At 42.5% G+C, this 25,753-nt stretch overlaps 1 protein-coding gene across 2 annotated transcripts in view; it reads right to left on the bottom strand.

Moving 5' to 3' along the window:
* Positions 1 to 25,753, bottom strand: part of DENND2C (DENN domain containing 2C) — a 77,106-nt gene that overhangs the window by 4,886 nt on the left and 46,467 nt on the right. For both annotated transcript variants that reach the window (XM_020780559.3, XM_020780558.3), the window contains exons 6-18: positions 21,473 to 21,569; positions 20,876 to 20,920; positions 17,549 to 17,736; positions 15,633 to 15,742; positions 14,318 to 14,387; positions 13,941 to 14,018; positions 12,449 to 12,589; positions 10,837 to 10,985; positions 10,279 to 10,456; positions 9,301 to 9,342; positions 5,175 to 5,280; positions 2,255 to 2,494; positions 350 to 436 (exon numbers count right to left, since the gene is read on the bottom strand). In XM_020780559.3, the coding sequence (XP_020636218.3) occupies positions 350 to 436; positions 2,255 to 2,494; positions 5,175 to 5,280; positions 9,301 to 9,342; positions 10,279 to 10,456; positions 10,837 to 10,985; positions 12,449 to 12,589; positions 13,941 to 14,018; positions 14,318 to 14,387; positions 15,633 to 15,742; positions 17,549 to 17,736; positions 20,876 to 20,920; positions 21,473 to 21,569 (1,531 nt within the window). The remainder of the gene's footprint in view (positions 1 to 349; positions 437 to 2,254; positions 2,495 to 5,174; positions 5,281 to 9,300; positions 9,343 to 10,278; positions 10,457 to 10,836; positions 10,986 to 12,448; positions 12,590 to 13,940; positions 14,019 to 14,317; positions 14,388 to 15,632; positions 15,743 to 17,548; positions 17,737 to 20,875; positions 20,921 to 21,472; positions 21,570 to 25,753) is intronic.

The following is a 25,753-nucleotide window of genomic DNA, read 5'->3' as shown; positions in this document are numbered from 1 at the left end:
TAAGAAACTTTCACCATCAAGGAATGAGACAAAAGTGCATCTCATCCTGAAGAAATACACACTGTTTTGGTGATATTTCTTTCTAAAGCTTATGCAGGAACGCATGTACAATATTAAACATTTCCAGTACTAAAGCAGCTCATTCTAACCAAAATGAAGTACTAGAACTTAGAAAGCTGCATGAAGGAGGAAGATTTTGCAAAGTAAGCCCATTGAAACAGGTAGTTCAATTCCTTGTTGAATCCTAGCCAAAAAAGACCATTATGAAGGCTTGAGGTTTTTTTGAATCAACAGCTGTACAAATTACAACCAACCAAGGAAGCCAAGAACAAAGCTTAGCATTATTTACCCAGACTGCGAAGGATTTTGTTCATCCCACTTGGCTCAGACTCTGGAATGGTTTCCAAATATTCCAAGGCACGGACTTCAAACAAGCCTAGTGAAGAAAAGTATCACTTAGACACACACTTCTTTGTAGAATGAAGCTTTTCTTTTTAAATGTAAAATGTATCATTTTAAATAAGCAAGGAAACATACAAGAAATTTAGAATTCTGTTCACATACACATACAGTGTTCCATACTTCTGAAAATCCATGCTAGCAGTCTTTAAATTCTGCAATATGTATCTGTCAGTTCTTTCACATGCAAATGTTCATTTTCTAGCCTTAATACATTCTTTCTTTCTTGAAAGAAGGGAAGAAACTAAGGATGCTGCCAGCCATTTGTGCTAAGAAGTGGGAAGAACAGAAGTCCTAATACTGAGAACCATGCAAAGCACTCAGCAGCAAACTGAAAAATGTATTTCTCAAATGTATTTCTCCTTTGTCACTCCCAAGTACTGTATGAATATTGGATGTGACATCACTGGTAAGCACCTCAATTCTGTGTGCATTTACTGAGGTAATGTATTTTCACCAGTGGTCAAACCCTACTAATAGAACTAATTTTCCCTTGCCCTACAACTCCATCCATGTACCCTGCAAAGCAGATTTCGGGGAATAAAGCAGTGAGGAGGCAAACAGAAATTCCGATTGTGTGAGTGGAAGTCCTTCTGCATAACACTGGATTTAGGGGTGACTACTTTGGCCATTAGCCTGCAATTTGCTTAGGACTGAGCATACATAAATTCAAATCAAAACCCTGAGAGTACACAACAGAAAGCTCAATGCAGGGAAGCCCACTGTGGAATTGTCTCTTTGGCATGAGGAACCATCTTTTTTTTTGTTCATCCAGCAGAGGAAATTTAAATTTGCTCTGACAGGCAGCATCACTTTTCTCCACTTTTTGCTCTATGTGATCGCCTAATCCAAAGGCAAAGGTGTGCCAGTTTCTCCAAAATGAGCACTCCTTGTCTTCAAACAGTGTTTGCTGCACTTTTTAAAAGGCTTTGAAGGCCCCATTGTAAGAGGGTATCATTAGGTCACTTAGGGAAAATAAAAGTTAAGAACAAGGGGTAAAAAATTTGCCAATTAGCACCTTGTCGAAGGCAATTTCTCCTGTTGGAGTGGCATGCAGATATAGCTCTACTTGTGTGAGCTTCTGCAAATTGTTTATTATCTGGACTGCAACAGTGATTTCACCTATGGAAACCAAATTTGAAAAACTATGGATCCAATCACATTTTCCATGCTGTTTAGCCACACCTTTAGTCTCCGTCATCTCCAGTTGTGATATTGCCATAAATGAAGAGCTCCTCTTCTATTCATCATGCTGAAAGGTGCTGTCCAGTGCTTGGGAAAGTTGATTTTAAAAAAAAAAATCCAAATCCAGATTCTTACAGTTATCGTGACTAACAGGAATTATACTTTTGGAATTATAGTTGAAAAAATAACTTTTCCAACCTCTCATACCTATATGTGTAGGTTTTTCATCTGTTTTAATAAAGTGTTATTGTGTGAAGCATTTGACATACTGGTTTTAAATTCATAAACAATCTTCGGCAATCTTACAACCAGCAAAGCTAGCATCTTCGAACAGCTAATTTCTAGAAGATACTTTTAACAGGGTAAGGTCGCCAAGGCAGCAAAAAAAAAGTCCTTAAACCACTTGAATTCACTCTATTTTTCCAAGCCTCATCAATCGAAAATGCTTTTGGATGGCAATGTACTAGCAAGATTTCTAGGCTCAGGCAACACTATCTTCCAGATCTCCTCAAGAGAACAAAGCACAGACTACAGACATAAAATAATTCTAGATCTGTAACATTTTTGTTATACACAAAGCAGAATATACAGCAGGATTTGTTGGTCCCACCTTTAACCCCACTCTTCCGGAGTTCTCGATCCTGTATGAAACCAGCAAACATTTGTGTCTCCATGAAGATTTCAAGGAAATGGCGCACACTGCGGGAGGTGTGGGACTTCCGGAAGGGCTCCCGTTGGAACACTCGCTCTCCTTTCTCAGTAACAAGCATGTGTAATGAGTAGTGCCCCACAATTTCCACAAAGAAACGCACAAAAGCTTCTGATACTAGGGAGTCCAGAGTTACTTCACCTACCAGAAGACACAAAGAAATCATATTTCCCTTCTGAAAAGCACTAACCTCTCATTCTAAAAGCCATGCAAAGCTCACCCATCCCATTTAGTCTATGTGAGGGACACAGAAATGAACTTAGGTTGGGGGGAGCATATAAGCCACCCAAATAGAGTGGTACACAAAGGAATTCTGCCACCCCGATTAGGTTGGTGGGTTAATGAGTCCCCTCCCCAAGTCTGCATAACTAATTACTGAAACAAACTCAATTGAAACTGACATACAGGATGGAATGTCAGGCGTTGGCTTCATAAAACTCTAGGAATCTGAACTCATCCTCAAGTGTGATGAGGACTGATATAAGTACAAATGTGTGGTTTTCCATTTTTCATAGAGGGAAAGAGGTACTTTCCACAGGCGTTTCTCTTATTCTCTGTGCACAATGCACTAGGAATTCAGACCTATGAAGGGGTCTTGTCAAATCAAAATTTAACAAAGAATAGCCATTGATTGAACAGGTCAACTATTGTTGATGTTGTTTAGTCGTTAAGTTGTGTCCGACTCTTTGTGACCCCATGGACCAGAGCATGCCAGGCCACCCTGTGTTCTTTAATTCCTCCTCACTTTCTGTGAGTGGTATCGTCTGCATATCTGTAGTTGTTGATATTTCTTCTGGCAATCTTAATTCCGGCTTGGGATTCACCCAGTCCTGCCTTTCTCATGATGTATTCTGCATGTAAGTTAAATAAGCAGGGAGACAATATACAGCCTTGTCATACTCCTTTCCCAATGTTGAACCAATCAGTTGTTCCATATCCAATTCTAACTGTTGCTTCCTGTCCCACATATAGATTTCTCAGAAGATAGATAAGGTGGTCAGGCACTCCCATTTCTTCAAGAACTTGCCATAGTTTGTTGTGGTTGACACAGTCAAAGGCTTCTGATACGTAGTCAATGAAGCAGAAGTAGATATTTTTCTGGAACTCTCTGGTTTTCTCCATAATCCAGCGCATGTTAGCAATTTGGTCTCTAGTTCCTCTGCCCCTTCAAAATCCAGCTTGTACATCTGGGAGTTCTTGGTCCACATACTGCTGAAGCCTACCTTGTAAGATTTTGAGCATAACCTTGCTAGTGTGTGAAATGAGTGCAATTGTACAATAGTTGGAGCATTCTTTGGCACTGCTCTTCTTTGGGATTGGGATGTAGACTGATCTTTTCCAGTCATCTGGCCACTGCTGAGATTTCTAAATTTGCTGGCATATTGAGTGCAGCGCCTTAACAGTGTCGTCTTTTAAGATTTTAAATAGTTCAACTGGAATGCCATCACCTCCACTGGCCTTGTTGTTAGCCAAGCTTTCTAAGGCCCATTTGACTTCACTCTCCAGGATGTCTGGCTCTAGGTCAGCAACTACATTGTCTGGGTTGTCCGGGATATCCAAATCTTTCTGGTATAGTTCCTCTGTGTATTCTTGCCACCTCTTCTTGATGTCTTCTGCTTCTGTGAGGTCCCTTCCATTTTTGTCCTTTATCATGTCCATCTTTGCACAAAATGTTCCTTTAATATCTCCAGTTTTCTTGAACGGATCTCTGGGTTTCCCCTTTCTATTATTTTCCTCTATATCCTTGCACTGTTCATTTAAGAAGGCCCTCTTGTCTCTCCTTGCTATTCTTTGGAAGTCTGTGTTCAATTTTCTATAACTTTCCCTATCTCCCTTGCATTTTGTTTCCCTTCTTTTCTCTGTTATTTGTAAGGCCTCGTTGGACAGCCACTTTGCTTTCTTGCATTTTCTTTTCTTTGGGATGGTTTTTGTTGCTGCCTCCTGCACAATGTTACAAGCCTCCAGCCACAGTTATCCAGGCACTCTGTCCACCAAATCTAGTTCCTAAAATTGTTCTTCACTTCCACTGTGTATTCATAAGGGATTTGGTTTAGATTATACCTGACTAGCCCCATGGTTTTTCCTACTTTTTTCAGTTTAAGCTTGAGTTTTGCTATTAGAAGCTGATGATCAGAACCACAATCAGCTCCAGGTCTTGTTTTTGCTAACTGTATAGAGCTTCTCCATCTTTGGCTGCAGAGAACAAAATCGATCTGATTTCGGTATTGCCTATCTGGTGATATCCATGTATAGAGTCACCTCTTGTGTTGTTGGAAAAGAGTGTTTGTGATGACCAGCTTGTTCTCTTGACAAATCTCTATTAACCTTTGCCCTGCTTTGTTTTGAACTCCAAGGCCAAACTTCCCTGTTGTTCCTTTTATCTCTTGACTCCCTACTTTAGCATCCCAGTCCCCTATAATGAGAAGGACATCTTCTTTGGTGTCAGTTGTAGAAGGTGTTGTAAGTCTTCATACAATTTGTCCATTTCAGCATGGGTGGTTGCTGCATAAACTTGGATTACTGTGATGTTGAAAAGTCTGCCTTGGATTCGTATTGAAATCATTGTATCATTTTCGAAATTGTATCCCGTACAGCTTTTCCCGCTCTTTTCCCACTCAACTATAGCAGGGACTAATAATGAGATTTAGCTCCATGTGTCGTTAAAGCAATGGAGCTTTTCCATTTCAACCTATCTGAGACCCACTGAGCTCAGTTCCTATTCCTCAGTTTAGGAATTCAACAGCAAGCACTGGAGCCTTCAGGTCAAAAAGTTAACACAGACATTATAAATCATGATACTTTGAGTTTCTAATTCAATTACCTTGTGTATAACTTCGCTCCTGAGACAAGATTTCATTCCTTTCCTCCAAGATCTGTGTGAGTGCAGCTTGCAGCTTGTGAGGTAGAATTTCATCTTCATCTGAAACCTTTAAAATAAAAAGCAGCAAAAATGAGGCAGGTAAATAACTTGCTGCATTCAGAAATGGGACACAAAAATAACTGGTGGATGGTGTGGATTGCAATATGAAATAATACCAGTGTTCTTATGACTATACAGGATGAAAGAGTGAAACAAAATAAAACTGGGTTTAAAAACAGATTCTACATACAGTATAAAAACAAAACATGGCAAAAGTTGACACAACTATTGCAGATATCTGGTGCTGAGAAATGAAGTAGAATGTCGAAAGAGAGAAAAAAATCTACAAGTCAGGGAAACTCATAAGGCCATATCTCCTTAATGTGCATGTGTCCAGAAATTGCTTAAAATTGAAGACAACTTTATGTACTGAAGCAAACAGTTCTCAGTCCAGTTTCAAGTGACAAGCAATTAATTTTTTCCCTCCAAGCTCTGCTTTCTGCCCCAACCTTAAAAGATTGCTCATTCCTCTGTGCCTCCCTGGAATTCACATATTCATGTATCTACCACTTCTTGATGCCAACTTTTTCTTCTTCAAACTGCAGCTCAAAAAATCATGTCTTCTAAACAGCCTTTGGTCTAACCCTTTAAATTTCCATTCTGAACTGAAATAAACTCTAAGTCAAAGTACCAACTTTTGCACTTGGACAATACTTCTGTCTTTGCCTCTGTCTTGCTCCCTACTGCTCACATTTCAGCCACTGCCTAACCTAAACGGAGATTCTTGGTGGCAGAATCCTGTATTTTGCTTATATTACTGTGTGAAAACACCATGCACACTGACAGCAGCATAGAAACAACATCAATCTAAGGTTAGTAATCAGCTGCAAATGTTAATGGACATGGGGAAGTTCAGTGTTAGACATGCAAAGGGTCCTAGAACTGGCCAAGTGTGCAGGTATACTCTGGGAATTGCAATAAAAAAACACAAGTCTTAATTCTGAGGCACTGAAATACTAGATCCTGCAAAAAAAAGCAATCTTCCAAACATCCTGAAGGCCAAAGTGAACTCTGAGCTCAGAGTGCGTGTTTGAACCATAAAGGCCAAAACCATTTACTTCTCCTTTGTGGAATGTTACCCTGAAATTTTTTTTCAGTCTTTGCATGTTTTGCCTATGAGAGCAACTCCTTTGGCCAACAGGAGGAAAATGGAGATCAGCAGAGATTGACATTGTGAGTGATTATTTTAAGAACAGTTATCCACAGGAAGCTTTGACTGTCTAGACAATGAAGAAAAGAAGTCTCATGGAGAGGAAATGCAGAAAATAGAGAGGGAGAGATAAGATTTCTAAGTGCCAAGATATAGCTGCAATTCTACTACTTAGTACAGTAAATCACAAATAAAGCAGGCCCATTGACTAGAGATGGGGGTTTGTCTTCGAAGACAAATCCCACTGGCACAGGTGGCCAGAATGATTACCTCCTGCCCCCACAACCTGCCAGCCAAATTACTGCATGGTGCACATGGCTGGTGTCATAGCCAGCGCACCAATCACGGCAGTGGCCCAGCTGCCGCAGCTCCACCTCTCTGCTCGCCCAGTGACTCCACAGCTCAGCAAGGAGACTTGTCATCCCACCACTTTGCTGGAGTCACCGGGCAAGCTTGGAGGCAGGACTGTGGCAGCCAGGCTACTGCCAGGCTTGGCTCACTAATGATGATGCCAGCGCTGCACACTGTGTGGTAAGTGGACCAGCAGGTTCGTAGACTAAGACAAATCCCCCAACTTCTAGAGCTGATTCACCAAATCCCCACTGATTCAAAGGGCCTCTTCTAGTTGTGACTTAATACACTAAGCAACAGGAATGTAACCAATATTTTATGCTACAGATGCCTTGTGCATGTTTATATCTGTATTTGTAAATACAGTGGTGCCTCGCACAACGAGTGCCTCACACAACGATGAATTCACACAACGATGCCTTTTTCTGTTAAATTTGCTGCCTCACACAGCGATGTTTCCTATGGGGGATTTTCACACAACCATCTCCCTTTTCGCTCCTGTAAAAGTGTCTTACAATGTTTGGACGCTGTTTTAAATGATTGCAATGGTTAGTCCACCTCCTGAAACCTATGCAAACTGATTTTGGTGTTGTTCTGACACTTCGTTAATTTATGATGATTTTTTGAATTTTCTCCATTGGAAACCATTGGATGGTCTGTCTAATGGTTTCCAATGGAAAAAACAAAAAATCATCATAAATTAACAAAGTGTCAGAACAACACCAAAATCAGTTTGCATAGGTTTCCGGAGGTAGACTAACCATTGCAATCATTTAAAACAGCATCCAAACATTGTAAGACACTTTTACAGGAGCAAAAAAGGACTTCGCAAAGGCATTGAAATGTATTGAGTCGGCTTCAATACATTCCAATATAGGAAACATTGTTTCACTCAACGATGTTTCCTATGGGGATTTTCACTGAACGATGGCAATCCGTTTCAATTGGAACGGATTAACCGCTTTTCAATGCATTCCTATGAGAAATGGTGTTTCACAGAACGATGTTTCACACAACGTTGATTTTTTTGGAACCAATTAACATCGTTGTGTGAGGCACCACTGTAGTAGCCACAGAGTACGTATCAGGATTGGGACCAATGAAAGAAGGAATCAAACACTCTAGCTTCGGAAGCTATAGTACCAATTGCAGCTTCTCTCCATTTGCAAACAGCAGTTTCAAAGCAGTGAATTGTCGGTGGGATTGTGTATAAAACCTACACTCCTGCCAGTCATAAAGTCAGGCTTGCACACTTCTATGCACTGTCCATGAAGTCTTATTGAGGAGTTTGGAAGGTTTCATTTCTATTTAAAATTAAGCCTAGTCTGTAGTGTGCAAATCTGGATTAAATGTATAGTTAATAATGGTTTAAATTCCCCAGACATCAGGATTCCCAATTCTTTCAATATGGAAGCAAACCTCTTTCCAGACCATAAATAGCAAGACTAACAATGCTTAAAATTTTTCAGAGAAGCAGCTATGTTAGCCTGTCTCAGCATGTTGTCAAAATTAAATGAGAAAAAAGGAGAGGGAAGGGGTTGGGTGGGAAGAGCGGGAGATGTGAGATGAGGGGGGGGGAGGGAAAAGAAAAATATTGTGGCATTTCAAAGACTAACAGCTTTATTTCAGTGTGAGCTTTTGTGAATCAAAATCCACTTCTTCAGACAAGTCCACCATATTTATATATTGTTCAGTGTGTTGCATACACGATTGCAGAGCCAGAGGTTGGGTGTTCAATTTCCCACTGTGCTGCCTGAAAGAAGAGCCAGCCTGTGTAGTCTTGGACAAGTTGCACAGTTCCAGAATGTACCTAGAAATCAATTCTGAGTACCCTATACCTAGAAAACCCTGTAAAGGGTTATCATAAGTCAGACTTGTCTTGACACCATAGAATTGTTACAATAGCAAGCACACTCCATGGTGGTGACAGTTATGACCAGAAAGGGATACAGATAATAATAGACAAGGCAACCATGATTTGTTAACAAGCATGGGACTATCAACCACCCTAGCCAGGTGCCAAAATCCTAAAAGGATTAATGCTGCTCAGCCTCTCGCAGGGAAGGATTGAGAAGATGATGAATGTATTAAATCCTCCTCTGCCTCACCACTGCAGCCAGTGCTATTTGCAGCTCCCCTCATGTTTCATTTTAAGAAAGAGTCAGCACATTGGTTGAATATCAGGAAAAACCTCCTAACTGTAAGAGCAGTACAGCAGTGGAATCAATTACCTTAAGAGATGTTGCTCTAACACTGGAGGCATTCAAGAGAGATTTAGACAAATATCCTGGCAAATATCCTTTGGCTTGTATTCCTGCATTGAGCAGGGGATTGGCCTCGATGGTCTTATGGGACCCTTCCAGCTTCACGATTCTATGATTCTGGTCTTTCCATGTCACACACATTCATATTTTTGTATTTCATATATTTGTTCCCATAAGCCTACCCCCTGAGTAACACTATAATGGAAAAAAAATTGTTCAGCTTGCTTGAAGAGCAACATGTAAAACAAGCCAAATTACTCACCTGCTGCAAAAATTTATCAGCACAGAGATCAACGATCAGTACCTGGAGAAGATGAAGAGGCACACAGTTATTCTATGAGGGAAGAAGAGTGTAGAATCCCCAGGACTTTCAGGAAGGGAGTAGGGTAACTTCTAGGCCCCATGCACTGTGCTGATCATACTGATATTGATAAATGTATTCAGTCATTATCAAGACATTTAATGCCCCTACAGATTTATTTATTTTATTTATTGATTCAATTTTTACCCCGCCCCTCTAAACAACGTCTACTTGGGGGGGAGAAAGCCCTATGAGAGTAGGGGACAGCATTCCCTCCCTGCCATTTCCAGATTCATTACTGTCCTACAAACAGGGAACAATAAGTCTAAAGAGTCCCTGATATCTGTGGATGTTCTCCACATAAATTGGGATATGGATTTTCCAGGGTTCCAGTTCATATGGATAGTCCCTACAGATAGTTGGGGCTTTCATCTTTAGATTCATCACCCTCCACATACAGGAGAGCAATTAAATAAGAAACAGTTGTATGAGGGACTAATGCACTGTCCTTTATCCATGGTAAATATGCCTGCTCTAATAACAGCTGAGCAGGGCTAAAAAACATAAACTGAAGAACAAGGAGTGGGAGCTACTAATGAGCCCTGAGATCTTCCAGTATCTTGGTACTGATTGAATTGGTTTTAAGAATAGGAACTGGGACAAGACATTGTGTCACACAAAGCCATACACCAGCAGATGAGACCAATGTGTGATTGACCTTTCACCAATGGACTAGAGATATCAAGGTGTGACTCACAATTCACAGATGGACTGAAAGTACATGCATGTGTGGGTCATGACAAATAACTCAGCATGTTATTGAAAATGAACTGGTCACAGAATCATGCCCACAAACCTTACCTACACCTCTTCTAAAATGTTGCTGGGACATTGCCACCCTCTGGGCATTCCTTCCCAAGGCATTCCAAGAACACTCACCTCTTCTATAGGCAGGTCCTGGAGGTGGGTTAAGGAGCAGGAGAGAATGCCAATAAGGAATGGGGTAGGTGAGCAGACAATGTCTATCATGGAAGCCGGCAGGACAGGGATATAGGTGTGTTGCCAGGTGAACGGGTAAAGTGTTGCAACCACAGCATGACCACATTTGGACAAGGTGCTAGATGGAGAACACAAGACATGAAACATTTGTCAGCTTATGAAATTTCCAAAAATTGAAAAGCATCCAAAGCCTAGAGGAAGTAATTCAGCACAGACACAAGCTAAAATATGATGCACTGAGTGGCTCTTCGCAAAAAATAAAAAAAATACATGCTATTCATTAATGTAGCATCACACACTGAAAGTAGTGAACTTCAGGGCTGAATTGGATGTACATGGACACACAAAGACAGCTTTCAGACAGGAAAGGAGAATGATTCAGTTTGGAGGAAATAAAGCTGACCTAGATGGTTTAACCAAAAGAAAAGGAAACACTACAGGACTTTTCAAGTGTAAATAGCACAAAACTATGGAGTGGAACCATTATTTATGCCTTACCTTAGATTGTCAGCAACAAAAATCACTCTCCTTTCCAGCAGGAGAGAAGCACAGACTTGGATTAGGTGAGAGACACTGAGGCACTTAAACAGACATTCAAAGTCAACATGCTCCAACCGGGAATCTAGTGGACGGCAAAGCTCAATCACCTAAAAAAAGAGAAAAGGAGTCATGGTTAAGAACCATGTTTTGGATCCTGTTTTCTCCAGATCCAAAACATTTAATAGGAATGCAAATGAGAGAGTAAAACACAATCCAAAGCTTATTACAAGGGCAAATAAAGTAGTAAATCCACTCTATGTAAACTGATTTCCTTGTTGCCTGAGGTGGAGCAATAAATGGCTCTCCTTTGCTGAAAGGAAAATGCACAGTACTTTTAGTCTCTCAAGTTATTTCAGCACCTCAGGTGAAAAATCTCATATGCCTTTTCCTTCCTCCTGACAATAACTGACATAACTACAGTAAGAATTTCCCGCCATTTCAAGAAGCAAAACCTAGCACTGTGCAACTGAATCAGTTCAATTCAGTCAGCTGAATTCTGAGCTGAACTGGGCTGATTTAAAGCAATTTGAATCGAGTCCAGAGTAAATTGGTCCAAAACATATCCAGAGCAATCCAAACTGTTTCAGACTGAGTCAGTGATTCCAATATTATAAGAAAGCCAATGACTGCAGCTCCAAAATACTGATAAGTAACTCCACACAAAGAAAACACCAAGGTCATAAGATGGAAAAGAGGGAGTTCAGCCAGACTTTGCTCACTGACTGTAGCTTGCAATTTCAGACAAGAATTTCACCAGAAAAGTTGGCAGAAATGTAACACACATGCTAAGAATAATTAAGTAAAACAGTTTTTAAAAACGTCTGGATCTATCTGTATGAATCTTGTTAGGAATCATTAGTTCAGAAGAGCCTACAGTATGCCTATATTTCACATACTTATGTGAGAAAATAACAAAAGTGTGTTTTCAACAAAAATATTAAAAATATCTATTATAACCACCACCACCACCACCCTAGATCTTTTTGTCTACAATTTGAAAGGAATAATCTTCTCTCAGAGGGCTACTAATTTCCAAAATTCCATGCATATCTGGGGGGGGGGGAGGTTATAGCTATATTTATTTTCTCATGCAAATCAATAGGACATGTGAAGATTTCCCAATCGTGATTCGGATCCAAATCAAATCATATCAGGCCTGAATCCAAACTTCCAGGTCCTAAACCATAACAGAGGACTCGTCTGCAGTGATATCCAAAGCTCTGCTGCCTGAGACAGCCACTTAACTCTGACTAATGACAGGACCAACTCTACTTCGGTCAGTGAAATAATCCTGGCATCTCTAGTGGAATTGCTCCTTTCACACATAGGCAAGCAGAACACTTTTCCAGCAGAAGGGCTCCTAGTGCTGCTAACAGAAAGGTGCTGTGCCTTTTTCACCTGAAGTAATTAGGAAAAGAAAGCAAAGCAGGAAAGAGATGTGAGGGGAAAAATTCAAGGGGAATCACAAGTGGAATAGGTCATCATCTGGACCCCCATAATACTCCATAAATGATGGAGGGAGTTTGCATGATAAGACTCAGAAGGAAACACACAGTATCTTTGCTCTTACCTCATTTCCAGCTCCTGGTAGGAAGCTCTTCACAGTTATGGTGCGCCCAGGAGCAGGGAATGGAGCTTCCATGACGCTGCGCATGAAGGGATGCACAAGGGCTGGGGACATTTCACGCCTTTTCTCCACTTCATCTAAGATCTGCAAAAGCAGAATTTTCTGTTATAGGACTGGTTCATCTTGGCTACACGACAAATGAGAAGCAGCAAAGAGGACTGCAATGTCACTTTCGCAAGCTTTCGTCGACAGCATAGATGTTCTGTGTTATATGCAGTGGTCCCAAAATAAAAGTCTCTCTACCTTTTCCTCCTGTTTCACTCCCATTCTTTCACCTCTCTAGTTTATGTGTATCATTTTCAAATTTTGCTCTCAGCATTTTGGCCAGGATTTGGCCATCTGCCCTGCCCTGCCACTGCACATGTTTCTTAAGTGTTAAAGCCACACATATTCCATCTCTTTTTTTGCAGCACGCATAGCCCATTTGTTTTATAGTTTGGAAGTTCTAAATGAAAAATAGTTTGCTTGGAGTAATGTGGAAGCACAGTGGGATCAACCTTAAAGAAGTGGTCCTTAACTCTTGCTTCTCTGCAGGTTTAGATTTCATCTCACAGAGTTTCAGCCAGCATGGCCAGTGGTCATGGATTTTGGGAGCTGAAGTCTAAAAAAAATCTGGAAGGCCAAAGGTGGAGAACGACTGCCCTAGGTCAGAACAGGGACATTCTGACCCCCCAAATCCTATGAAAAATACCCGAATGCCCATGACACTCCACTTGGCACCCAGTCCTATGCCTAAAGCCCACCCACAGGCACAAGGGCCTTCAGCTTTCAACGTCTGATATGAATGATTTTCCAGATATGAAGTAAGGTAAAGGTAAAGGTTCCCCTTGACAATTTTTGTCCAGTCGTGTTCGACTCTAGGGGGCGGTGCTCATCCCCATCCAAGCCATAGAGCCAGCGTTTTGTCTGAAGACAATTTTCCGTGGTCACAAGGCCAGTGCGACTTAGACACAGAACGCTGTTACCTTCCCACCGAAGTGGTCCCTATTTATCTACTTGCATTTGCATGCTTTCGAACCACTAGGTTGGCGGGAGCTGGGACAAGCAATGGGTGCTCACTCCGTCACATGGATTCAATCTTACAGCTGAAGATCTACAGACCTTACAGCACAGAGGCTTCTGCGGTTTAGCCCGCAGTGCCACCCAGTCCTATGCCTAAAGCCCACCCACAGGCACAAGGGCCTTCAGCTTTCAACGTCTGATATGAATGATCATAATACAGAAAGTAAACTGGGTAAAAGGGGAACATTTTCCAGATATGAAGTACTGTCTGTTTAAATCATTGTCCATAATTTACCATCTGCCTATGACCTCTGAGGAGGCAAACAGCAGTTTTAGAGTTCCAAAGGGCAACTGAGGAAAAGAAAACATTGACTTCTGACCACACTCTGGCTAATTTAAAGAGCTATGTTTGCTATAACTGTAGTTCACTCACCTTAGAGAAAAGGTTGAAGCAGCCTAAGCGGCTTACCATGCAGTACACCTCAGGGAGCCGCTTTCCTTTTCCTTCTGGCTAAAAGACAACAAAAGCAGACTGTTAGGCGCAAGTGGCAGGATATGCCAGATGACCAGATTGCTAAGGAACATTCACCGTTATTGCTTCGGCCTCCATTAGTGGATCTCTCTCTTCTTTTGTCTGCAATATGCTAGGCTGAGGATCTGTTCCCACCTTCATTTGGCTTATATACTGAGGCTGCTAACTGTTGTTTGCAGCACCCAACGCCACCTAAGCCCTCAGGACTGTTAATAAGCAAGCAACCCTTCATCCACCAGGGTACCATTTCCACACTGGCCTCAAAGAGTGCCACTTACCAAGAGCTTCTTGCAGTATCCGAACCAGCGGCTGCCGTCCTCACCAGTCAACACAAAGGAAAAGGTTTCGCTGGACGAAGGAAAACAACAATTACGAGACTGAGGAAGCACAGAAAGCAAAGATAACCTATCTTGCAGGGACCTAGTTACACCACTTTGACTTAACGCTGGATATAAGCCATCCTGTCTTTTTCCAGTTCCTGTGTACAAAAATATTCAGGATTGCCCAGAACTTCTAAATATTTTAAACAGATAATGTGTCCGTTTTTTGCCTCCCAGAAACTCTGCCCTACCACAGAATACCAGAACTGTCAGCCAATAAATGCCCTTCTTATGATACCCTCACAGAGAACCCACTGGAGTAGACAACCAGAATGGGAAATTTATGGCCAGCAACATTGCTAGACTAGAGATTGGAACAAACTGGAAAACTGGTATTTGTGAAGATTTCTGACTAACGACGAACCCTTATATTTGTGCCGGGGGGACCCGACCTGCTCCTGCCACCTCCACCTCCCACCTCCGCCACTGCTGCCGGAAGCGCATGCTCCAGGGCAGAGGGCAGCTCCTGGCAAGAAAGCTGGGCTCACAGCCTCTGAGGCTGGCAGCCATGAGGCAGTGGTAGGAGCATATAGGCAGAGGTGACAGGGTAGCGGGAAGGGGGCTGGTGGTCATCCCCTTTTGCTGAAGCAAACAAAATGCCAAAGGGAGAAAAATCAGTGTTCTGTTGTGCTTTGGCAAAACAGGATCCCTGAACTGGGTCACAAAATGAACTAGAACCAGCCCGATTCATTGGGTTTTTTTATTCATGGTTCATTTCATGCCCATTTCTACTCTAGACACTGTGACACTGCAGTAAAGAAAGGGCAGCAAGGACAGAAAGTAATAAATGAGAAGATGACAACCGAGGTACCTTTTTTCCCCTCTAATTAGTCAAAGACGTACCCAATTCTACCCAATATCCTTTGTCTGAGATCAGGAAGATCTGGACTACAACTCCCAGAATCCTCCATGCAGCATGTCAGCTGGGAGACATGCTGGCTGGGAGATTCTGGGAGTTTTAGTCTTAAAATGCAACATTCCTGATCTCTGATGTAAAAGTTGCAAAACTGTATGAAAACGGAGATTTGGAATTTGTTCTGAAGGGCAGCTAAACTCTACATTTCAACATCTAAGTGTGTCTCTTCTATTTCCAACATTGCTACTCACCCTTGAATGAATGGTTTGCTTTGGGTCAGAAACCGAAAACCTACAAAATATTCACTGCTTCACCTGGATTCATAAATAAAGAAAAAACCCTTTCAAAGTCACTCACCTTTTTAATTCTGACATTGGGCACCAATCTTTGGGGTCAGGGAAACAGAATTTGGGGATGACCTTCAGTCTCTCTTCTGTGTCCTTGGACTGTCGAAAGGGATGGTCAGGCTACAGAGGGGGAAAACATGTCATGTTACTGAACAGGCACAAACAGGGCTTGCGAAATATTTTCCTCCTTTCACAGTGACCCAATCTGATGCAGACAAGGCAGACAATACTTCTGTTATACCAAATCCCCCTCCCCCATTAGTTTTACCCTTCCACAAATTGTTTTTTCACTTGAATTTTTTGATTTGAAAAAAAGGAAAAAGTCACCAACCCAAGGAAAAGTTAGGTGACATCAATTTCACAACAAGAGCAGAAAGGGCAAATGTGCTGAACAACAGTTCCTAGGACATCACAATAATCTCAGGCACTTGTGGGAAAAAAAATCTGTGACTTCAAAGTAAGCTTGGAAACATCACTTTTTGGAAAACAGCTCCCAGAATCCACACACCCCACTCCTAGACAATTTCTGTCTGTAAACAAGAGTGTGCTAGTTAGCTAAGGCTTCACAGTTCCATGATGCAATTCTATCAAGACCGTCAGTGCGGAAGAAATTACAACGCCCCCCCCCCCCCGCACTCCAAATCTAGCCTGCCTCACAACAAAGATCAGCCAAGGCTTTCCAGCAGCCTTGTTTCATTGCAGAGTCCAGGCAAGGAAGTGACTGGCAGATTGTTTGGAAAGAAAGCTATTTTCAGCGTTGTAACCACTGTGCTCACATTATAATCGCTACTCCATAATTACGAGGGCAATGTTTCCCACTAGATGCCAGCCCAAAAGTCCCTCCTGTGGGAATCTGGTTAGCCTCCTGGAAAACGTCTACCAGGCAGAGAGAAGGCAAACAGATTGGCAAAAGGCCAGCCACTTTGTCTGCAGTGCTGCAAAGAACCCAACAGCCACATGAGGTGGTGGGCCGCCGCTCATTGTGTCTTCCGAGCAATGTAGGCCAACACATTCCCCACCCTGTTTTTGTTATCCACAGCAGGCTGGATGAGGTCAGTGTAGCTCTGGGATTACAGTTAACTTTGCTGCACTTCCTTCCACACCCGCACCCACCTCCAACCATGCAGCACTGGAATCTAACACATGTTTTCTCAAAACAAGCCAAGGTTCTTTCCAAACCTTCTGGCAAACTGCGCTAGATTCATACAACATGTTCTGCAGAGAAGACTAAGCCTCATCAGCTAAATCAGCACTTCACCACTCACGCCATACCACAGCCTGATCATAGAACTTGTAAAAGTTGATTTATTATTATTTACACACAGAGATCAACTAAAAAAACCCAAAAACAGATCGCATGCTTGTGCTTTTATTCATTCAACATATAAATATATTGCTACAGAGAAGAAAAATGGAAAAGAAACTGATTACAAATATTCTGCGTCACTGCTTTTCAGGGTGTGTTTTTTTTTTTTTTTTTTTTGCTAACATCAAGCACAGTGAATAATATTCTACGCCATTGGATGGTCCTAAATGAAAGTCTGTGTAGAGCTAATTAGCACTTTTATTTTAAAAAAGTAAGAATTGCATGCTGAGTTATTTATTTCACATGTTGGTCTCCTGCCAAATCCATGAAAACATCCCCTCATCCCCCAAATATTTCAAGTGTGGCAATAACAGTTTCAGCTACTTTGTTCCTGTGGCAGTCAAGAAATTAGAAAAATGATTCCTGAATACTGGTAACAGACAAGCAGCAACAATACTCATGCATCCTTTGATTCGCCAAACATTTGTTGTTGTTGTGATACACTGTTAAATGTTATTAAAATACAAGATCCTGTCCACCAGTTCAACCTACCTTGTACCAAATGCATGCATAACTGACGGGAGGGTTAGGCTAGATAGCAACAGTGCTATAAAACCTACCTTATTAGGAAACTGTTGTATAATTTGTGGGGTGTAGGTACCCTCTGATGGCTTCTTCTGTAGGGACACCACTACAAAGAGCTCAAAGAGTTGCTGCTCCTGGAATTCAATGAGGTCCCGCTCCAGTGTTTGGTAGTGTGGATTCCTCTTGGACTGTGCCTGTACTTGCAGGAGGCGCTTGTGGCGACCTGGAGGAGAGAAACCGCTCTTTCACTGCTTTAGCAAGGCAGGCAGCATAGCTTCCATTCAACCAATAGATCTACCCAAGGTTATGAAGAAGGTCAGTGGGAGCGCTGAAGACAGGGCAAACCTCCTCCCTCCAAAAACCCATGGCCTTTTTGCCAAACAGTAGCCAAAGAGGGACAATTTTGCAGCCAACCTGGCTATACTACCCAATCCAAGACGAAACATATCTAAGCCAGCAAGCAGCAGAGCCTAATAGCAGAACAGAGCTGGTATCCTCCCCTTCACCCCAGTGATCTATCACAAAGCCTCCCATTCCAGCAAGGAGCAGCTCCAGACTTGAGAAAACTCCAACAACACATACTTAATGGATGGCAAAGGAAGTAGTATAACTATTATCTCTTAAACCAGGTTTCATACTCTCTCCTCCCATCGACAATATCCAGTTTATCTGATTGTCTGCACAAAAGTGTTTGTGGGAAAGAAGTAAGGAAAACATTGCAACAGGCTTTACTGTGGTGGATGCTAACAATGTCTTGCTGCACTAAGCTACAGACAGACTTTAGCTATAACAGCTTCCAGGCATGGAAAGCAGGAAATGTTGGTGTGTCGAGTCACTGGTGCCAACTAGGGCAGTTGAGTCATGATGCAGAGCCAGTTTGAAGCCTGCTCCTCTCGTTGTTCTTCCTCCAGTGTTTACATGCAAGCTTTGGATAAAGAGTCAACCATTATGTATAATTTGACTCCATTACTCCTTTTTCCCAGCAAAGGGTGTTTCACAATCTTGCAGGAGGCTATAGAGCGCAGAACCACTGGGCCACAGCTTCAGCAAAAAGAGTTCTCGAAAGGGTCATTTGACCAGAAGAGAAAATAGCCTCTTAATGTGCATTGCTGCCCACCATTTTATAGAATCATGGAGTTAGAAAGTACCTCAAAGGTCATCTAATCCAATCTCTTCAATGGCAAAACCTCCTAAGTGTAATTCTTTCTTTCCTGGATAGATGTTCATTCTGGCTCCCCTGAACTTCTGGAAATGAAACAACAATTCTAGGGAACTTATCCCTTGGCCCACAACTACAAAACTTCTGCTATCCCCTCTTCCAATATGCTGCATCCAAATGCCTTCCTTCTTATCTTTTCCGCAGTCTGACAATGCAGGTGCTTGCTTTCTTGACTGGTGGACTTTGCAAATCCCAGATGCGAGTGCCAAGCTGCACAGAGAAGAACGCGAGGGCTCTCGTGTTTTTGTAGTCACCATTGTTGGGTTTGCTTAAGGAGGAGATCATTTGGCCCAGTTTAGAGACTGCAGATTCTGCCATGCTGTGGCTGTACACTCAAAGGCCCACAGTTGTATGGACTGGTTAAAAACACTGGCTGCTTGTGTCATCACATACAAGCACATTGTGCCAGAAATTGCATACCTCTTTCTCAGACATGGCGTGGCAAAAACACACAGAGACTACAATTTTCACAGCGGGTGCTGCTCTTTTATTTGAACCACATTCCTTCAGATCTAACAGACACTATACATCTTCCTTCCAGAAGCCTGTCCACCCTGAGCATTTATTCAACTTTTCTTGCACCCAAGAGTCAAAGCAGCACCAAAAAAAACTCTCTTTCTTTCCAGGGTTTTCTACACTACTAATACCCGTGATGTATTTTTCTTCTGCTTTGCTCCTGTGCAAGACCAGCTTATCTGGCCCCTAGAAAGTGTTAGTCTGCGCTGTTCCGCACACTGTGTGTGGGTATCAACTGATTATATTTCCTTGTGGGGTTTCTTCTGGTCAGTCTCCACCCCTGCACTCTGTGGACAAGGGAGGGAGGGAGGGAGGGAGGGAGGGAAGGAAGGAAGGAAGGAAGGAAGGAGAGACTGAAATAGGCTGGAAAGGGGCAGAGAAGACGGGTGGGCAATCTGTGTTGGAAATAAAATACTGTATCAGGGAGTAATTCCACATTTGTGGACAACTCAGAACTTCCCCAATATATCCAGCAACAAATACCCTCCTCCTATATGGATTCCAATACCAGAGATATATTCAAACGTACAACCAAAAATATATCAGAACAACCAGAGGCATCATCAATGTGTGGATGAGTCCTAAGAAGAATTCCTACTCTGAAAAACTTCCCACCCTGAAGGAGCTCTTTGTGCATTGACCTTTCTGCAGTGATTTCCATTCTTGTATACCCATGAAGTCCAACATTTCTACAGAGGGTGCTGGGATATGCCAATATTTATCCCTCACTACTATCCAATATTTCCTGCCAACCTAGCAGTTTCAAAGCATGTAAATGCAAGTAGATAAATGGTGGGAAGATAAAGGCGTTCTGTGCCTAGTAGCACTGGCCACGTGACCACAGAAACTGTCTACGGACAAACGCTTGGCTCTACAGCTTGGAGACGGGGATGAGCACCGTGGCCTAGAGTCGGACACAACTGGACTAGATGTCAAGGGGAACCTTTACCTTTACCATCCATTATTAGTTTTATAAGAGGTAGCAGTACTGTTTGGGCCTTCTTATTGCACAACCTGGGAATATTCTAGGGCAGTGATTCTCAACCTTGGGTCCCTAGATGTTCTTGGACTACAACTCCCAGAAATATCCTGGACAGCACAGCTAAGGTGAAGGCTTCCTGGAGTTTAATTCAAGAACATCTGGGAATCCAAGTTTGGGAACCACTGCTTTAGGGTATAACCAACAGTCACCTGCAGAGACCCAATGCAGAAAAAGACGAATAAGGGGTGACAGCTGTATTGTAGATAAGCCTGACCTACATTACTGAGCTTCTTTTCTGGAAATGTCTTTATTATTTCCATTGGAATCCCAGGAATGCAATCTTCATGCTAATATGTTAGTACAGGTAGGTGCCAAGAAAGCACTATCCCAGGTGCTGGAAGAAATGTCCACCATAAGTCTCACAAGCAGCTTCTGAGCACACACTGTTAATCTACTTTCCAGAAGCAAACAGCCCATATACCTATGACCCAAAGGGCTCCCTGCTCCCCACTATGTCCTGCCACTGGCCACCATGGCAGAGGCTTTACATAGCCCGGCCACTCCCAGCAAGCATTCCAACAAGTGCTCCAGCGATTGTAATTATGCCCCATGAGCTGGCTCAGCTTTGGTGACTCATTCACTCACTTTTTGGCAGATTCTCTGGTTCACTCTCATATCCATTAGTTTCACCTGAAACGAGAGGAAGTTTCCATCAGAATTTGCCAGCAGGATGGGAATAGGAAATGCTGGAAGGCAGCTGATGATCCATCATGGGCTATTATGCATCGAAACCTGGTCACAGCTGCACTGTCCAGAAAAGGTATGTCTTATAACACAGACACCAAGTGTTAAATAGAGCAAGTAAAGCTCATTATATCCTTTAGGGAGGCACTTACATGTTGAGCAAGGCAAAGAACTGAGAAAGGATGCATCAACCTGGTAGGCAAACGATTAACCTTTGATTGCAAAATGCAGATTACATGAAGATGCATTGCAAGCACAGAGCTTGAGCAAGTTTTTTAAAAATTATTATTATAATAACTCCCCAAGTCCCAGAGAGCCATGCTGAATATGGGCCTGTGGAAATTCCAAACTCATATAGGAAAGGAGACAACAGGAAAATGTAGTTTGCAATTAATACATTAAGAAATGAAGCACACAGAGGACTTGTCTATGACTAGTTTCCTCCTAGTACCATTAGGTATTACACTAGGAAAAGTGCACACAGCTCAGCATCTATACCTCTGGCTGAAGAAACTTCTTTTCCTGTCTGTGTCAGCAACTTCACCCGCTTCTTCCCTCGTTTGGAGTCAAATATTTCCTGTATCTTCAACACAAGCTGAAACCCAAGTAAATAAATAATTAAGTCCCAAGTGGAAATTAAGAAGGGCCACATGGCTTACGAGTTCTCAAGTAATGACCAAAAGGTCTTTCATTCACAGACCTGTCTCATGAGATTTATGGTAGGGAATTCGACAGAACAGTTACCAAGCCCATGCTAAAGATGCACTAATCAATCTAGAAAGCATACTGAATAATGTGGCTTACATTTTGGTAGCAACAAGACAAACCATAATTTAAAAGGAGAAGAACAAATGGTGTTTGCAGCTGCTCTGAAGCTATATGGCACCAGAACTCCTGTAATGGACGTGATTTCAGTACCAAAGTACACAGAGAAACAAAATCTTCAGACTGCTAGAAAAACTAATAACAGACAACTGTCCAATGTATGCAGTAGGATGGTGTGTTTATTGCATCCACAGTCTTTCTCCTATTCAACTCCATGCTTGCAGAGGTATTGGCAGTCTTCCTGGACAAAGCCAATTTCACAACATGGCCATATGAATAACCGTAAGCAATGTTGTACAGATTTAGGGGCCCAGGAGTCTCAGAAACCTTGACTGACACAAAGCCTGTTACCATTCTAGAATCTGTTCACTCACATGAAAATCCTCTTTCGACTTTTTTTAAAAAAAATGTTCTGCTGGTATTGGCTACTGCACTTTTCAATATACAACTTTATCAACATCCCATTTGGAATCGCAATAATGCTGTTAGCCACCTCGGGTCCTTAATAGCTAAACTGCAGTACATTTTGACTTTCAACCTCCTATATCTTTGTCTTCAGTACTCCATTCACATTCCAGTGAGAATGAAACCCAGTGCAAAATGGGGCCAGCATGTGTGCAGTGGTTAGTGTTAGACTAGAACTTGGAGGACCTGGGTTCAAATCCTGCTCAGATGTGAAACTCACTAGGTGACCTTGGGCCTGTTACACTCTCAGGCTGACCTAACCCATAGGGTTGTTGAGAAAACAGAGTGTACAGAAGTGGGGTAATGTCACTTTGAGCTCATGGGAGGAAGGGTGGGATACAACTGAACTAATAAGTAGGAAAGGTAGGATATAATTGCTATTAATAAATAGATAATAATGATAAGAAGTGCAAAAGTATGAACCCCTGTAAGGCAGTTTTCTGAGGGAGGTAGACAGAGGGAGTGTGACCCTGGTGATCCTCCTGGATCTTTCTGTGGTCTTTGATATTGACAATCACAGCTACTGGGTTCAGGATTTGTGGCCTTTTCCCCCCAGTGGTTCGAGTCCTTTCTCAAGGGCTGATCCCAGATGGTACAGCTTGAGGAGGCAATGTCTACCCCTTGGGACCTCCGTTATGGGGCCCCGCAGGGATCAGCCATTTCCCCAATGGTTTTTTAATATCCACATGAAGTTGCTGGGAGAGGTCATGTGGAGATCTGGAGTTTGTTGCCATGACACACAGCTCTGTCTCCCCTTTTCTTCATCTACAGATGATGCTGTACAAGGTGCCTGAGCGCTGTCTGGCATCAATAATGGACTGGATGAGGGCCAATAAACAAACTGAATCCAGATAAGACAGCAGTCCTAGTGTTGCAAGGACAGTCGGACTAGTTTGAGGGGCATTTGCCTAGCCTCAAGGTGATTACACTCTTTCTGAAGAATGGACTTTGCAGCTTGGGGTACTCTTGGACCCAGCTCCCTCTATGGAGTCACAAATATCTGCTGTGGCCAAGAGTACCTTTAATGAACAGTTGGTTAATTGCCCAACTGCACCTCTACTTGGATAAAAAAAAGCCTAATAACAGCAGTTCATGCACTGGTAATCCCTAAAATAGATTACGGTAACATTTTCCACATATGGCTGCCCTTGAAGCCAGTACAAAATCTTCAGCAGGTTCAAAATGCAGCTCCCAAACTGATTACAGGTAACAGCAGATATGGACACACAACCCCAGCCGTGGCACATCTTCATTGGCTCCCTGTTATTTTCTGTGCCCAGTTCAAGGTGCTGGTCAAGCCCTTAACAGTTTAGGACCTCAATATTTGTTGGAACATCTCTCCCACGAAACAGCGACTTGTCCCACCTGCTCCCCACAATCCTTGATGCTAAAAACTGTAACACCCAAGGAGACCCAAAGAACTAGCACCAGGAACCCAGCTTTCTCGGTCATGGCTCCTTTCCTCTGGAATAAGCTTCACATAGAGCAGACCTGGGCAAAGTGCGGCCTGAGGGCCACATACGGCCCACAAGCCGCTCCTGTCCGGCCCATGGACAGTTTTGAACATCAAAACCATTTATAGCTTTTTGTCTAAAGTTGATCAGTTGCTTATCTTGAACACACCGCAAAAAAAACTCTTTAGTATTTGTGAAGATTAACAAGTTTAAAATAAAAACAATCATAACATCACTGTTTCATTTTATTTTTAAGTAAAGTTGGTTCGGCCCCCGAACACAGTTCAGATTTTTCATGTGACCCCCCTTATAGAAATTAACTGCCCACCCCCGACACAGAAGTGCACTAGGTGCCATCCCTCTCAGTTTTTAAGAAGCTAATCAAGACAGATATATATAAAGCTGCCTTCAGATGTTTAAATGTGCTTTAATTTCTATAATTTTATTTAAAGGTAGGTTTATTGGTTTAGCTATAGCAACAGTGTTTTTGTGGTATTTTTATTGCATGTGGTTTATAATTACAGTATATGATTTTACTACATGGTGTGAACTGCCCAGAGTGTTCACATGAATGGGGTGGTAAAGACAGATGCATAAGTAAACAAACAAACAAACAACCCAACGTATCAAGTGTTACACAACGTGTTTGGTATCTCAAGATACTTGCAAGCAAGACTCTCTCTGCCTCAGCAGCACATCAAGTCACAACTTGCTGGTGCTCTCCTCTCTGGCTGAACCGCTTTACTATTTTAAACGTGGCATGCAGGCCAAGTTCTCTCTTGCCCAGCTTTAAGAATGCATCCAACATTCCAAGCAAATGCAGTAGGGTGGGGTCCAACTGTTCTCATCACCATATATACATATATATGCAAAAAGAGAAGGGGAAAGGAAGAGACAAGCACCAGATCATTGTGTTCACAGTCCCAACCCTTTCTGTGACCGGAGCATCCCAAACAGAGTTGGGCGGACATTGAAATAAGCGGCTGTGGAGATCCAGTCTATCGTCCTGGGCCCAGGCAGCACACGCGGAGTGAAGCATGACCTTAGGGCACAGCTGCCCTTACACAGGAAGCACTGTGTTTCCTCCTTGAGCTTCCTTCTCACTCTCTTCCACTCCTCCAGAGTTTTCCCAGCCTTGATCTTAATTCTGCTGGTCGAAGACCCTCCTGACAATTTCTATGGTCACTTAGCTACATTACTGTTTATTGAGATAAAACATGCAAAGGATGACGAGGGGAGGGTGCAGAAGAGCTTGGAAAAGTTATTTTGGGGGGACTAAAACTCCAATATTATTCCACCAGGCATGTACAATGGATATGTTGGCTGGGGAAGTTTGGAAGTTCTAGTCTACAAAAGCGACTTGTCTAATCACCAATCCTAAAATCACAGGGGAAGTACACACACACACCAAAGAGCTATGATAGTCTACAGTGCACTGGTGTTTCTTGGCATGCATGCACTGTGTACTTGGAAACACTCGTCTCTGTTCCACACTTTATTAAGAGCAAACTCTCGTGCACCATTTCTGGAGACTTCATGAACCCAGGAGCAGAGATAAAAGCTGAAGCCATAGTGTCAGAATGCTGGAGAAGGCAGCAAATACTTTTCTGCTGGGGTTGACTGAGATGCTTTCCTGGCTCATGTGGGCATCCCTCCAGCAGCTGTGGCCAAGTCCGACAAGTTCTGGGTGACAGAATAACATGCAGTTCCTCTCCAAGTAAATTACTCCCATATTTTGGGGGGCAGTCAGAGAATCTTTAAGCAGACTCAATATATATGAAGAAGGATGTTTACATGGGACATTTCACCATTCCCCCTGGCTCAGTATTTATAATAATCTTTGCATGCACCAGATACACTAATGTGTAACCCTTAGAAATGCAGCAAGTCTGGCTTGGAATATATGTTACAGTATTCCTCCACCCCTAATTCTCTCAGTCATAGCAGAAATAGATTCTCACTAGGCTGTATGGCTGGGATCTGTCCTTTGGTCTCAAGTAGGTGGGAGGCCAAATTTTGGGGCTCCTATTCTTAA

The sequence above is a fragment of the Pogona vitticeps genome, chromosome 4 (assembly GCF_051106095.1).
Source record: "Pogona vitticeps strain Pit_001003342236 chromosome 4, PviZW2.1, whole genome shotgun sequence".
NCBI classification, from domain to species: domain Eukaryota; kingdom Metazoa; phylum Chordata; class Lepidosauria; order Squamata; family Agamidae; genus Pogona; species Pogona vitticeps.
This window is presented reverse-complemented; position numbering and strand designations above follow the sequence as displayed.